This window comes from Myotis myotis, unplaced genomic scaffold (assembly GCF_014108235.1).
Source record: "Myotis myotis isolate mMyoMyo1 unplaced genomic scaffold, mMyoMyo1.p scaffold_m19_p_1, whole genome shotgun sequence".
NCBI lineage: Eukaryota > Metazoa > Chordata > Mammalia > Chiroptera > Vespertilionidae > Myotis > Myotis myotis.
This window is the reverse complement of record NW_023416313.1, coordinates 185,976,000-185,989,405: the sequence shown is the minus strand read 5'-3', so window position 1 is coordinate 185,989,405 and position 13,406 is coordinate 185,976,000. Positions and strand designations below refer to the sequence as shown.

At 43.8% G+C, this 13,406-nt stretch overlaps 1 protein-coding gene across 7 annotated transcripts in view; it reads left to right on the top strand.

Moving 5' to 3' along the window:
- The window catches only part of NID2 (nidogen 2), a 63,278-nt gene that overhangs the window by 30,284 nt on the left and 19,588 nt on the right, over positions 1-13,406 (top strand). For all 7 annotated transcript variants that reach the window (XR_004967242.1, XM_036306906.1, XM_036306897.1 and 4 more), the window contains exons 7-11: positions 288-488; positions 1,785-2,015; positions 10,495-10,638; positions 11,347-11,475; positions 12,525-12,668. Coding sequence is in view for 6 of the 7 variants with exons in the window: in XM_036306906.1 (XP_036162799.1) it covers positions 288-488; positions 1,785-2,015; positions 10,495-10,638; positions 11,347-11,475; positions 12,525-12,668 (849 nt within the window). In the remaining variant the exon portion in view is untranslated. The remainder of the gene's footprint in view (positions 1-287; positions 489-1,784; positions 2,016-10,494; positions 10,639-11,346; positions 11,476-12,524; positions 12,669-13,406) is intronic.

The window sequence follows — 13,406 nt, the reverse complement described above, 5'->3', positions numbered from 1 at the left end:
AACGGTCAGTGATGTTTCCAGGAGTTTATTTCTCATGGAAAATAAGCTCCTACAAAAAGAAATGGTGTGAGATGTGGCAGGATAACAACACACTCTGTAAGAGAGAAGTTGAGGAGCTGTTGTAATCGACAGCTGGCAGCACTTAGTCTTGGGTCTCACGTGATCTCCTTAGGCCCCCTCTCCATTAGCAGAGGAAATTGGGAGGAGGACATATGCACTGGTAATTATTACTAGAAGATGCAAGGCCTCTTTTTCATCTCTGTACTGATTTTTTTCACCCCCTCCAGGTGCTACATTTATCCATGACATGGAAGTTACTTTCTACCCAGGAAAGGAGAGGGTTCAAATCACTCAAGTTGCTGAGGGGCTTGACCCAGAGGACTATCTGATCATTAAGACCAACATTCAAGGCCAGGTGCCTTACATCCCAGCAGGTTTCACAGCCCACATGGCTCCCTACAAGGAGCTTTATCACTACTCGGACTCAGGTATGTGTAACCGGTCTTCACATCTGTAAAATGGGAATAGTACATATCTCCCAAGGTAGTTATGGAGATTAAGTGTTACTACATGGAATGTCCTTAGACTAGTATGTGGCACATAAAATAAGCTTAATGTCGTTTTTATTATTTTTGTTGTTAATATCAAATTTATAGTGTAAGTGAGCAGAGTGTCAGCTGCTATACATAAGAATCTTAATGTTCCTACCCAATACTTTCAAATAATAATAATGTCATCAATAACAACTTTGATGGGTAGGGATGCTATAATTATATATAGTTTTTAACCATTTTGCTCTCTGTGCCATGTCAAAATATTGATTATTGGAATTGAGACTCATCCTATAACCTTATTTCAGCCTGCTTTAAAGTCACAGGCATGCTGCAGTGTTGTAAAATTAATGCCAGGTTTGGAGTCAGAAGATAGAAAAGCGTATCCTGGATTTGCCACTTAAAATAGATGGGGAAAGGCCATCATCCGAGAGCCTATTGTCTCATCTTTAGAATGAAAATAACAACACCTTTTCTGTCCCCCTTACATGGGGGAGATGTGTAAAGCGAGGTCTTTGTAAAACACCACCCGAATGCAGGACACTGCCAATCCCAGCTGCTGCCCTGCAACAGAGCAGTTTGCTTGGGTTGTGCCTTTCCTTGGCTCTTGCTCCTCTTACTGGGTGAGGACTGGACGCCGGGCAAGAGATGCAGGGAAGAGAATGGCTGCTGAGACCTGGACTGTACACAGAATAGTGGGTGTCCAGATAACTGACCTGCGCTCCTGACTTGGGACTCAGATTGAGAGAAATGACCCCTTTCTTTCCCTGGAGCCCTTCAGACTTAGGCACAGAGGGTTGGAAGCCATCACCTGTGTGATGTAGAGGACAGACTGGCTAAAATCGTGGGGCGAACAGTCAGGTGGACTTGAATTCCATTCCAGCTCTGCCACATGCCAGCCTTGCATCTTTGATGACTACTTAACCTCTACAAGGCTCTGCCCACGATCACAGGGCTCACCTCTTGGGCTGGCACATCGTAGCACTTACTCTTCACATAGCGACAAGCAGTGATCGGACCTCCTCCCTCTCAGCACTTTGGCTCTCTGTCAGCTCAGGTTCTGGGGATTGCCTTGCAGGTTTCCATGTAAACTTAGGAACTTCCCAAGCGAACATGTCCCAGGAATTAGATTTTTAAAAATCTAAGTGTATAAAAACCATACTCTATGTGAAATTCTCTGTATTTAATATTTTTCAAATTTACCAGTTTGCCTGTATCATGTGTCTGTTGCAGCTGTGACCTCCACAAGTTCCAGAGACTACTCTCTCACCTCTGGTGCCATCAACCGCACACTGTCCTACCACCTCCAACAGAACATCACGTACCAGGCGTGCAGGCACGCCCCCAGAGCCCCGGACACCCCCACCACCCGGCAGCTGACTGTGGACCGGGCCTTGGCCATGTACAGTGATGAGGAAAGAGTGCTTAGATTTGCTGTGACCAGTCAAATTGGCCCTGTCGAAGGTATAGTTTCCTTTTTTGTTCTTGGGCAAAATTACATGTAACCTTTCTTCATACCTTTTTGGGTCGCCTCAGAATGATTCACAGAGGTTACTAAAGGTTGCTGTGCCAGGCTGTGTTATGTGCTGGGTCTGAATAAAGCAGGTCCTATCCTTGAGGTGGAGACAGAGGCAGAAACGGAATTTTTAGAACAATATCTTTGCCAAGCTCAGGAATACAGCATCGTATGTGAAGCTGGTTTGTAGCAATAATTGTGAGCACCAACCTGTATTGGGGATACAACTGTGAACAAGCTGGGGCCATGTTAGGAGGGAGAGTGATGCTGGCAGGTAGTTTGTTATAATTGTGATAAGTACAGGGTCCTTTTAGCCTGGTCTGGAGGTTCAGGGAAGATGTCCCTAAGGAAGAGACAATTTAGCTAAAACTTAAAGGTGGGACAAAAATCCAGTGCCCTCCCAAAACACAAAACAAAATAGAGCTGACGTGTATGAAAAACCTACAGTTAACACCATACTTAATGAGGAAAGACTGGATGCTTTCCCTATACGATCAGGAACAAGCCAAGAATGTTTGCTCTTCTCTTCCACATGGTTCTGTGAGTTCTAACCAGGGCTATTCGTCAAGACAATGAGACACTGGAAAGGAAGAAGTAAAATGATCTGTATTCTTATATAGCATGTTCTTATATGTAGAAAAAATCTAAGGAATTCACATTAAAAAACTATTAGAACTAATAAGCAAATTCAGCAAGGTTGCAGGATACAAGATCAATATACAAAAATTAATTCTATTTCTATATAGTAGTAATGAGTAAACTGAAAGGAAATTAGGGAAACAATTCCATTCCAAAAATAATAAAATACTTAGGATTAAATTATAAACTTTAAAAACACAATATATCTACATTGAAACCTATAAAACATTTTTGAAAAAAAATTGAAGATCTGAATAAATGGGAAAATATTCCATGTTCACAAATAAAAAACTTAGTATTGTAAAGATTGCAATACTTCCTAAATTGACCTATAGATTCAACACACTCCTGTCAGCTGGTTGTGTGTGTGTGTGTGTGTGTGTTTTGAGAAACTGACAAGTTGATCCTAAAATTCATATGGAAACTTAAGGAACCCACAAGAGCCAAAATCATCTTGAAAAAGAACAACAGAATTGGAGAATTCATACTTCCTGAGTTCAAAACTTAGAGTAATCAAGACATTGATCTGTATGTCAACCAGCCATAAGGCTAGACATACAGATCAATGGAACAGAAGTGAGAGTCCAGAAATACACACTTACATTTACTGTCAATTGATTTCGAGAAGGGTGCCAAAACAATTGATGAGGAAGAAGACTAATCTTTTTAACAAATGGTTCTGGGACAACTACTGGCTACCCAAGTATAAAAGAATAAAATTAGATCTCTACCTCACACCATGTGCTAAAATTAACTCAAAATGGGTCAAATACCTTAATGTAAGAGCTCAAATTTAGAAAAAGACATGGGATGAATTTTCGTGACCTTGGATTTGGCAATAGCTTTTAAGATAATGATATTTAAAAAGCACAAGCAACAAAAGAAAAAAATAGATAATTTGGATGTCATCAAAATTAAAAACATTTGTGCTTCAGAGAACATTATCAAAAAAGAGAAAATATTTGCAAATCATATATTTAGTAAGGAATTTGAATCTAGAATAGATGAAGAACAACTTAATAATAAAAAGAAATAATATAAGTAAAAGGTAGGCAAAAATTATGGATAGACATTTCTCCAAAGAAGACATGCAAATATCCAATGAGCACATCAAAGGTGCTCAACATCATTAGTCATCAGGGAGATGAAAAATCAAATCCACAGTGCGATACTACTTTACATGAGTGGGGATGGATATGATTAAAAAACAGATACGTATTGGGAAGGATGTGGAGAAATTGAAACCTCATACATTGCTGATGTGAGTGTAAAATGATTGTACTTACTATGGAAAACAGTCTAGCAGTTTCTTAAGAAGTCAAACACAAAGTTACAGTTCAAGCAATTCTACTCCTAGCTATACATGCAAGAGAAATGAAAACTTTATGTCCCCACAAAAATTTGTACATGAATATTCATAGCAGCATTATTCATAATAGCCAAAAGGTTGAAACAACCCCAATGCCCATCCATTGATGAATGGATTTTTAAAAATATCATATATCCATACAGTGGAACATTATCTTATCTAATAAAAGAGTAATATTCAAATTGACCATCACTCCACACACAAGATGGCCGCCCCCAAGTGGTCACAAGATGGTCGGCAGGGGAGGGCAGTTAGGGGCGACCAGGCTGGCAGGGGAGGGCAGTTAGGGGCATTAGGTAGGCAGGCAGGGAGGTGAGTGGTTAGGAGCCAGTGGTCCTGGATTGCGAGAGGGATGTCCGACTGCCAGTTTAAGGCCGATCCCACAGGGGTCCTGGATTGGAGAGGGTGCCTGCCAGGCTGAAGGACAACCCCCTCTTGCACGAATTTCATGCACCGGGCCTCTAGTTAAACATAAAAAGAAATTAAGTAATACACATTACAATATGGATGAGCTTTGAAAACATGCTGAGTGATGGTAACTAGTTAGGAAAGACTACATATTGCATGATTCCATTTATATAAAATGTCTGGAATAGGCAAATCCACAGAGACAAAAGTAGATTAGTGGTTGCCTAGCGCTGAGGAAATAATAGGGGAATAGGGAATTGATAGCTAAAGGGTACAAGCTTTCTTTCTGGAGCGGGGGGGCTGGATTAAAATGTTCCAAAATTAACTGTGGTGATGGATGGTTGCAGAACTCTGTGAATATACTAAAAACCATGTAATTGTGCATTTTATTATTATTTTTTCAGTTTTTATAATTTTCATTTGCATGAATGTGCAGTTCAGATGGGTGAATTATATGGGAAGTGAATAATATCGTAATTTAAAAAAAACAGTTGAGGGGGAAAAAGAACCATAACTCTAAAGCAGTGGTTCTCATACCTCAGTCAGCATTAACCCCACCTGTAATGCGTGATAAAAATGTTCTAGGCCCATCAAGGCATTAAAGGACATGAGGAACCTTTCCTGCATATTGCTAAGTGAAAGAAACCAGCCTGAAAAGGCTACATCCTGTGGGATTCTAGCTATGTGATCTTCTAGAAATGGTAAAACTATAAAGACAGTAAAAAGATCAGTGGTTGCCAGGTGTTCAAGGGGCAGGGTGGGGAAGAGAGTGATGAATAGGTGGAGAACATGGGATTTTCAGGGCAGTGAAACTATTCTGTACACTTCTGTAGTGGTGGATACGTGTCATTACACATTTGTCAAAACCTACAGAATGTACAACACAAAGAGTAAGCCTAACATAAACGATGGACTTTAGTTAATAATAATATTCCAATGTTTGTCTATCAGTCACCACCAATGTACCACACTGATACGAGATGTTAATAATAGAGAAAACTGTGCAAATTGAAGCAGGAGAGGGGTGGGGAATCTATACTTTCTGCTCAATTTTTTTTTTTAAACCTACTATTCTAAACTGTTCTAAAAAATAAAGTCTATTAATTAACAACAAAAAAAGTTGTAGGCAAGCCAGAGGATGAGCCTGTGGGTCAGGGAACTATACAGATAGGAATTGATGTCGTCAGATCAGGGGGACATTGTCATCCTGAAAACCAGTAGGTACTGTTCACTCTAGAATGCAAGAGGCAGGTGCGGAGAAAGAGAATGTCTCCTCATTCAGCTCCATATCGAGGCTGAGCCCAGAATCGGCGCCTCAGAGAGGTGGTTCTGTACCCAACAGGCCATTCTGGGAGCTGTCACTGGAGGGGAGGGCTCCTGGAGCCTCCTCGGTCTCAGTATGCAAGTGTCACTTTAGCAACATAACAGGAGATTAAGGTCAGAGGACGAGACTCTTCTAAGAGGCAGAGGTGACTTGAAACGAGATCCTGAGTTTGCTGGCTTGGGTGGGAGTCGGTTTGGTTTTAGGAACCTTAGATGGGGCACAGGCATTGGGTGTCCGGCGATGGGATTATAAGGTAGTGAATTGAGAGCATGGAAGTGTCACTTGATTTAAGAGAAATATGCACATCAGAGGGAGGGAAAAGATCGTTACTGCCGATTTCTCATGGAGAGACCGAAACAAAAACAACTGGGAAAGCATTCTTCACCTTGCAGTGTCCAGCCCAGCCCTTTGCTGGCGTGTGGGCGTTCCATCTGTGAGAACAGTGATGAGTGGAAAGAGCCTCCCAGGCCACAGAGGCCCATTCCGACCCCAGGATCGTTTAGGGGAAAGATAGATCTCCGGTGTGTTTTTCCTAGAGGCACACCAAGTGGGAGTCACGAAGGATCGGAGAAATCCCGCACACTGGCAGGTACAAGTTGCTAATTTGTCTTCAGAATTGTATATGATTTTCCCCTTCCACACCGCGTCTAATAATAACAAGAGTGATAGCAAAGGATGGTTTACTTGGTGCCAAACACTAAGTACCTTCACAAATTAACTCGTTTAATTGCCACTACAACTTCAACGGGCAGTCGGGGGATTATTACCCCATTTTCCAGACTGAGTGGAGACATGAAGTAATTTGCTGGGTCACAGCTAGAAAGGGGGGAGCTGGACTCCAACCCGGCACCGGCTCCAAAGCCCTGTCTCCACTCTCCAGGGCACTGCCCCTCCACCTGGCCTCGCTGGCCTCCAGGCTGCCTCTAATTTAGACCAACGTTTACAAGAGGGAATGCATACTTTAACCCTTTATGTTTGCACCCTGCTTCATCCACCCCCACAGAAAACAGCGGTACTGTTTATTCTCTCCAAATAGGAAAAAACGGGCGAAGGGGATGTTGGCGGGATGGGGATAGGGTGGGGGAAACAAAAGAAAAAGATAAACAAAAAGAAAACCTCTTTTTCTTTCCCTTCTCAGTGCATAGCATCTTAAGAATTTCCCACTTTTTCCAGAGGGAACGATAATCTGGTCGGAAAGTCTGTGGACCAGTCCAGCCGCCCTTGGGGTGGGAGCCCCTGGCTCCCCCAGGGGTCCAGGAGGGGTGCTGTGGTCTCCTGCTGAGCACTACAGCCACTAGCCCACCCCTTCCGTGTGGGCTGGCTGTCTCCTGCCCTGGCTCCCCTTTGGGGCTCCATCTGGCGAGTTGAGGAGACTTCGGGCAGAGGGCCCCGCACTGTTCCTTTAAGGAAAACCGCTCTTCCCTTCTTGATTAAATGAGAAAATGAGTTCCAGATCCCCAGTCCGAGTCAAGCTGTTTAAGAGGGTGAGGGTGAAATAGAAAATGTCTTAAGAAGGGCACCGCTGTTCTTTGCTTACTATAATAGGAGACAAGCTAGCACGCCATGGGGAGTGAATAGCCATGTGGTTTTAGAGATGTACTTTTAAAATAATGCTTCTGAAAACCAAGTTTAGTAAATGGGGCCCTGGGCACAGAAGGGCTTTAGCACTTGGTTTAGTGCTCTGCTGTTGTCTTCTTGAAGCGCTTATTAATTTTGAGCAAAGGGCTCCACGTTTCGTTGTATGGCCAGTCTTGTCTGTGACGCATATTTTAAATCAGTTTTATGTCATTGTGGGCATTTTTTCCTCAGTTTCAGGTAGGCCGGTGTATCCTGTCCACGTTTGCAAGTCAACTTTTGTGTTGCTTGCTTTCTCTGTATACGCCTAGGAGGGGCGTAAGCTCTTGTGTACTCACTGATCTTTGCTGGGATGTGCCAGGGTGAAAATGTGATGCTGGGAAGCACTGAACAAGAAGGCCAAGCATGAGTATTTATAAATTAAAACATTTCAAAGCGCACATCCCCCTTTGGCTGGGTAAGGCCGGGCATTTAGGACAGAATCTTCTCCTAAAATGGAGACATAATCATGGGGGAGAATTGGGCTCTTGTCTTACACGGGGCCTCCGGTGAGGACATGACCCTGTCGTTGTTAACTGAAACACAGGCTGGACTGAAACACAGGGACGGACTCAGGAACTTGGTCTACCCTAGTAAGTTAACCCAGCGACCACAGCCCCAGTGCTGGGCTTCCGTCCCATCTGCCAAGAGACCCGGCGGGAGGGATGAGGGGTGTCCAAGGATGTCTGCATGATATGGGGGGCTAGGCTTGTGCCGGCAAACTTAAGTTCATCAGGTTTAAAAAATGCTGTTGTCATTTGTTGGTCCTCTTGGCAAAGTTGCTGTTACTCTGGCCAGAGTCATTGAGTTGAACCAAGGAGAAATCCATGGCCTTCCTCTTTTTTTTTTTTTTTTTTTCAGGCCATAATATGGGAATCGGTACCATGAGGATATTCTACTGCAGGAACACACTGTGGTGTTTGTTATAAAGCAGATGGTGGGACTTTACCAGAAAGCAGGGGTGTCCTATCAGGGACTCAGCCAAGGCATCCCAGTTCACAGCAGAAAACTGGGAGAGCCCTAGTGTAGGCAGTAGGGCCAGGACCGGTGTGGTGGCCAGACGTCCTGAAGGACTGGGAGGAAGTCCAGTCTGTGGGGCAGACAACAGCAGCAAGCACTTGGGTCCAGGCTAGGTGGGACTGACACTGTCTGTCTATGATGCCAAGATGCTGGCTTCTGGGGAAATGAGGGAGCTGTTAAGAGCAAGACAAGACATGGAGTGCACTAAGCTGGCTGTCAAGACAGGGAATCAGGCACAGAAATCCAAGGCAGAAGCCCAAGTTAGCATGACTTAGATGGAGCCCCAGTGGTAGCAGAGATGGCTTGATGTAGAACCTGGGAGGTTTGGGTCAGGCTCCTGAAATCTTTCAAATCTCAGGCCAGAATTAATTCTAGGGATTGAGACAAAGATAAAACTTTAAGTGAAGAGGAAGAAGGAACACAGTCACTGGGAACTGGGTAGGCCTGCCTGGGGGAGTCACTTTTCACATGCATTGTGTTGGATTTTCTTTATTTTCTTCAGCAGTTCTACCAGATAGAAGCATTATTTGTGTTCTTGTTTTATTTTATTTCTTAAATATATTTTTATTGATTTCATAGAGGGAGTGAGAGATAGAAATATCAGTGATGAGAGAGAATCATTGATCAGCCGCCTCCCGCACGCCCCACACTGGGGGTGATTGAGCCTGCAACCCAGGCATGTGCTCTGACCGGGAATTGAACCCTGACCTCCTGGCTCCTAAGTCGATGCTCAACCACTGAGCCATGTCAGCCGGGCTGTGTTCTCATTTTATACTGGAGGAATCAGAAGTAAATGGAAGTGCCCATGGTTAATGGATTCATCACATCTGGGTGTTTGGGGCCCTTTCGAACACCATCATCTCTGTGCCCTTGGCTTAGACTGGATAACTTTATGGCGTTCCTTTGGTTGTGGTTGTAGCAAAGTGGTGGAAAGCATGGTCTCTGGAGCCAGACTGCCTGGCTCTTTATCCCAGCCCCATCCATCTCTTCTGGCTGTGTGGCGGTGGGTGGGTTACTTCCTACAGTGTAGTCATGAGGATTTCATGGGCTAGGATGTAAAGGGTTTAGAACAGCGCCTGGCATATAGTGCTCAATAAGCGTTACTATTACGTTGCATGTAGAAATAAAATTATTTAGGGAAGATTTCAGATGTTAACAGTCATCACTGTCTAGTGGGTGGATGGGTCCATGGCAGGGTTAATCCTAAAAAGTAAACACTGCAAAAATCATTCCTCTTTATTTTGTAATAGCAAGATTTTTCTCATGAATTTTGATTTATAGTGAATTTTAGTGAGAGATTGCCCAATTTATGAGCAGAAATTTGGGGTGTGAGTCCTTGTTGTCCCACTTCCTGGCTTTGTGAGCTCAGGCAATTTTTCCAATAGCTCTCACTTTCCTTATCTGGGAAAATTACCAATAATGGCAATGACAACCCAGCTCAGAATTACCCCAAGAATCACATGAGATGATAGACCATCTATCATAATAAAAGGGTAATATTACTAATTAGACCAGATATCTTCCGGATGTCATTCTGGACATCCTTCCTGACAAAGCTGGGGCTGGAGGGAAGCCAGCCAGGTCCCGGGTGCCTGCGGGCAGCCCAGGGGAAGCTAGCCCGGGTCCTGGCTGGGTGCCTGCGGGTGCCCGCAGGAGGGAAGCAGCCTGGGTCCCAGGTGCCAGAGGGAAGCCGGTGCCAGCAGCCAGGGGAAGGAAGACCTACTCTTGGTATGAATTTTCATGCATCGGGCCTCTAGTTTTTAAATAAAAGGATGCCATGTATTGGATATTTTTAATCCCTGCACACAAGCTTACTATAAACAAGAAAAGGTTAGCTGTCTGTAAAGTAGGCAAAAGGAAGTCATTCTGGAATTAAAAATCACCATACAAATAATGCAGCCTAGCTTTGGATATTAATAATTTATCAGGTTGCCATGTGGGCCCCAAATACAGACACGTATACAGTTAGTTCCAACAAGTCTTGGATCTCCCTCCTGTGCCGTTCTCGTAACAACAGTCAGATTGTGCTTTTATTTCCTCTCTACCCACACAGAGTACTCAACCCCCGTGCCAGTGAATCCTTGCTATGATGGGAGTCACACATGTGGCCCAACAGCTCAGTGCTACCTGGGGACGGGTGTGGACTACACCTGCAAGTGTGCACCTGGGTACCAGGCAGATGGACGGAGTTGCATGGGTAAGAGCCATACTCGGTTCTCGCGTGGAGTCATCAGGCACTACGTTTATAAAAGACAAGTGTCTATCTTCTTAATGATCTCCGTTGACCCATAAGGTTAGCAGCTGTTAATCTAAAGATGAGGATTTAAAAACTAGGGTTTGTGCTGGATAGTTTGAGAGGACAGTTTGGAGGTGGGTATTTGGGGACGGGACTGTAAAAAGAAGACCTCTATTGCAATTCCTGGATATTCTGAGTTTTTAAGCTCTGTAATTTTAAACCGGTATTAAGTATTTCTTACACTTACTAAGCAGTACATTTTCTGGTTTTTTTGTGTGTTTTTTTCAGATTTCAGACATTGTGTTTCTTTCACCTATTGTGTCCCCAAAAGTATCAGTAGAAATCTCTTTACATTTTAAAAGAAAAATTGTTACAGTGTGGTTTTCTTCTAAATGTTCAGTATTTTCTAAACATTCAAAAACTTTTCAGAATATTTGTTCAAAATACATCTCCCTGTGGCTTCTGCTTGAATGACTTGAAATATTATTTCTGATCTGCAACATACATCCGTATCTGGTGCTTAAAATCCTGCATTTCAACTCCTGTTTAGTCCACTAACTGTGAGTCCCCTTGTAGCCTCATTGTGGTGAGAAGATACTGAGTTTCCAGACCTTTCACCTGTGGGACCCATGATTTGAGCAGCACTTTTCTGTTCTGATTTCTTCCTAGATGTAGATGAATGTGCAACTGGCTTCCATCGCTGCGGCCCCAACTCTGTGTGTATCAACTTGCCGGGAAGCTACAGGTGTGAGTGCCGGAGCGGTTACAGGTTTGCAGAGGACCAGTACACTTGCGTCTGTGAGTCACAAAGTCATTCCTCTTTTTGGCCAAAATGATGTGAACCTGGCTCTTTCATTCATTAACATTTCCATTTCTACTGTATGGTTTTCCTAGAAAACAAAATTTCCGTTAAAATAACCCAAAGCTATGGCTCAGTTCAGTTCTGGGTTGTTTGTTTTGGTTGCTTTGTTGTTGTTGTTTTTCTCTAAAGAGACGTTTTTGGTGTTGAGATATTGAAGGATGTTCACTTCAGTTGGGATTCCCGTGTGTCTGGTATTTGGTCCAGTCATGTAACAAGACTATGAACCTCTTTAATAAATAATAACAGCTCCAGGTAGAGGGCAAATATGTCTCAAATTACAATGAAATAGATTTGTAATTCAAAGATACTTTTCCCACTTGACCAGACAAAGCGTTCCATCTATATATATAAAAACCTAAGTGACTGTTACGACTGGATGACCAGACAACTGGACGACTGGCTGATAGCTATGACTCACACCAAACACCAGGGGGCAGACACTCAACACAGGAGCTGCCCCCTGCAGTGTTCCCCCCCCCCTCCCCTCAGCCAACCTCCGAGGTTCCTCACCTCGGCCAGCCTGCCCAGATTGGCCCCTTAGCCCTGATTGCCGGCCAGGCCAAGGGACCCCAGCCATGTGTGAATTCATGCACCAGGCCTCTAGTCTATAATAAAATACCATTTTCTAGGGTTCACCCCCCAAAAAAAGTGGATCCAAAAGAACTAGAATTCCAAATTCATGCCATCGCTAGATGATATTAAAGGAAATACACTTTTAAATCCACTGTTTTGATGATCTTCATGCCTAGTGCTTTAACCACAAACCCAGACCAGCACTTCTCGAATTTTAATATGCATACAAACCATCTAGTGCTCTTATTAAAATTCAGATTCCCTGGCTCTGGGATGGGGCCTGAGAACCTGCATTCTTTATTAGCCTTCAGAAGTCCCGATGCTGTTGGTGTGCCGATCGCGCTGTGAAGAGCAAAGCTCACCCATTTGCAGGCCTGAACTCTTGGACATCTCGCCTTCTTCTCTTTTTTAGTGATTGCCCCACCTCCCAACCCCTGTGAGGATGGCAGCCATACCTGTGCTCCCACTGGCCAGGCCCGGTGCGTTCACCTTGGAGGCAGCACCTTCAGCTGCGTCTGCCTGCCTGGTTACACCGGCAACGGGCACCAGTGCACCGGTGAGTACCTGCGGGTCAGCCTCAGTGACAATGGAAGGTCACCTTGGATACACGTCCCCACATCGGCAGGACCTGGTTTAGAAAAGACCCCTCCTTTGACTCATACAGCTTTGGAATTGCCAAAAGAGAAAGAGAAAGGGTGTCCTTTGAATCAAAAAGAGGGGCCAAGGGTGGATCTCCCTTGGCTTGGATTGGTGAGCATATATGGTTGTCCGTGGTGGAGACGTGCCTTGAACACCAGGAGCCACTGCCGGCTTGTAACCTTCTGTTCCTTGGAGCGTTGTGTGGGCTGGAGGGACTTCGGGACAGTCATTTAGTCTCATGTTAGGATGCCGGCTTCTTTCAATCTTTTGGTTAATGACCTAATTTAGCACTTTAAGCCATGCTTAATTTTTAGTTGCTATTCCCCTGCTTCAAGTAATATTTTAAGCAATATCTGAACATGCATATAATTCTAAGTTTTTCCCTCTCTTCTCTCTGTGGAGATAGGTAGGTAGGTAGGTAGGTAGGTAGGTAGATAGATGAACTCCACAGATATGAGGATATTAACACTTTTATATAAGAGTCCTCAAAACTTTTCTCCCAGAAACCTAACTACCATTAAGACTTATAAAATCAATAAACCAGAATGTAGGACTCACTGTTCAGATTTAACTTAGAAATAATGTGTGAGGCTGTTTTTGAAACAGTAGGCATAACGCTCTGGGTATAAATATTCATGGAACTGGGCTTAGTAGT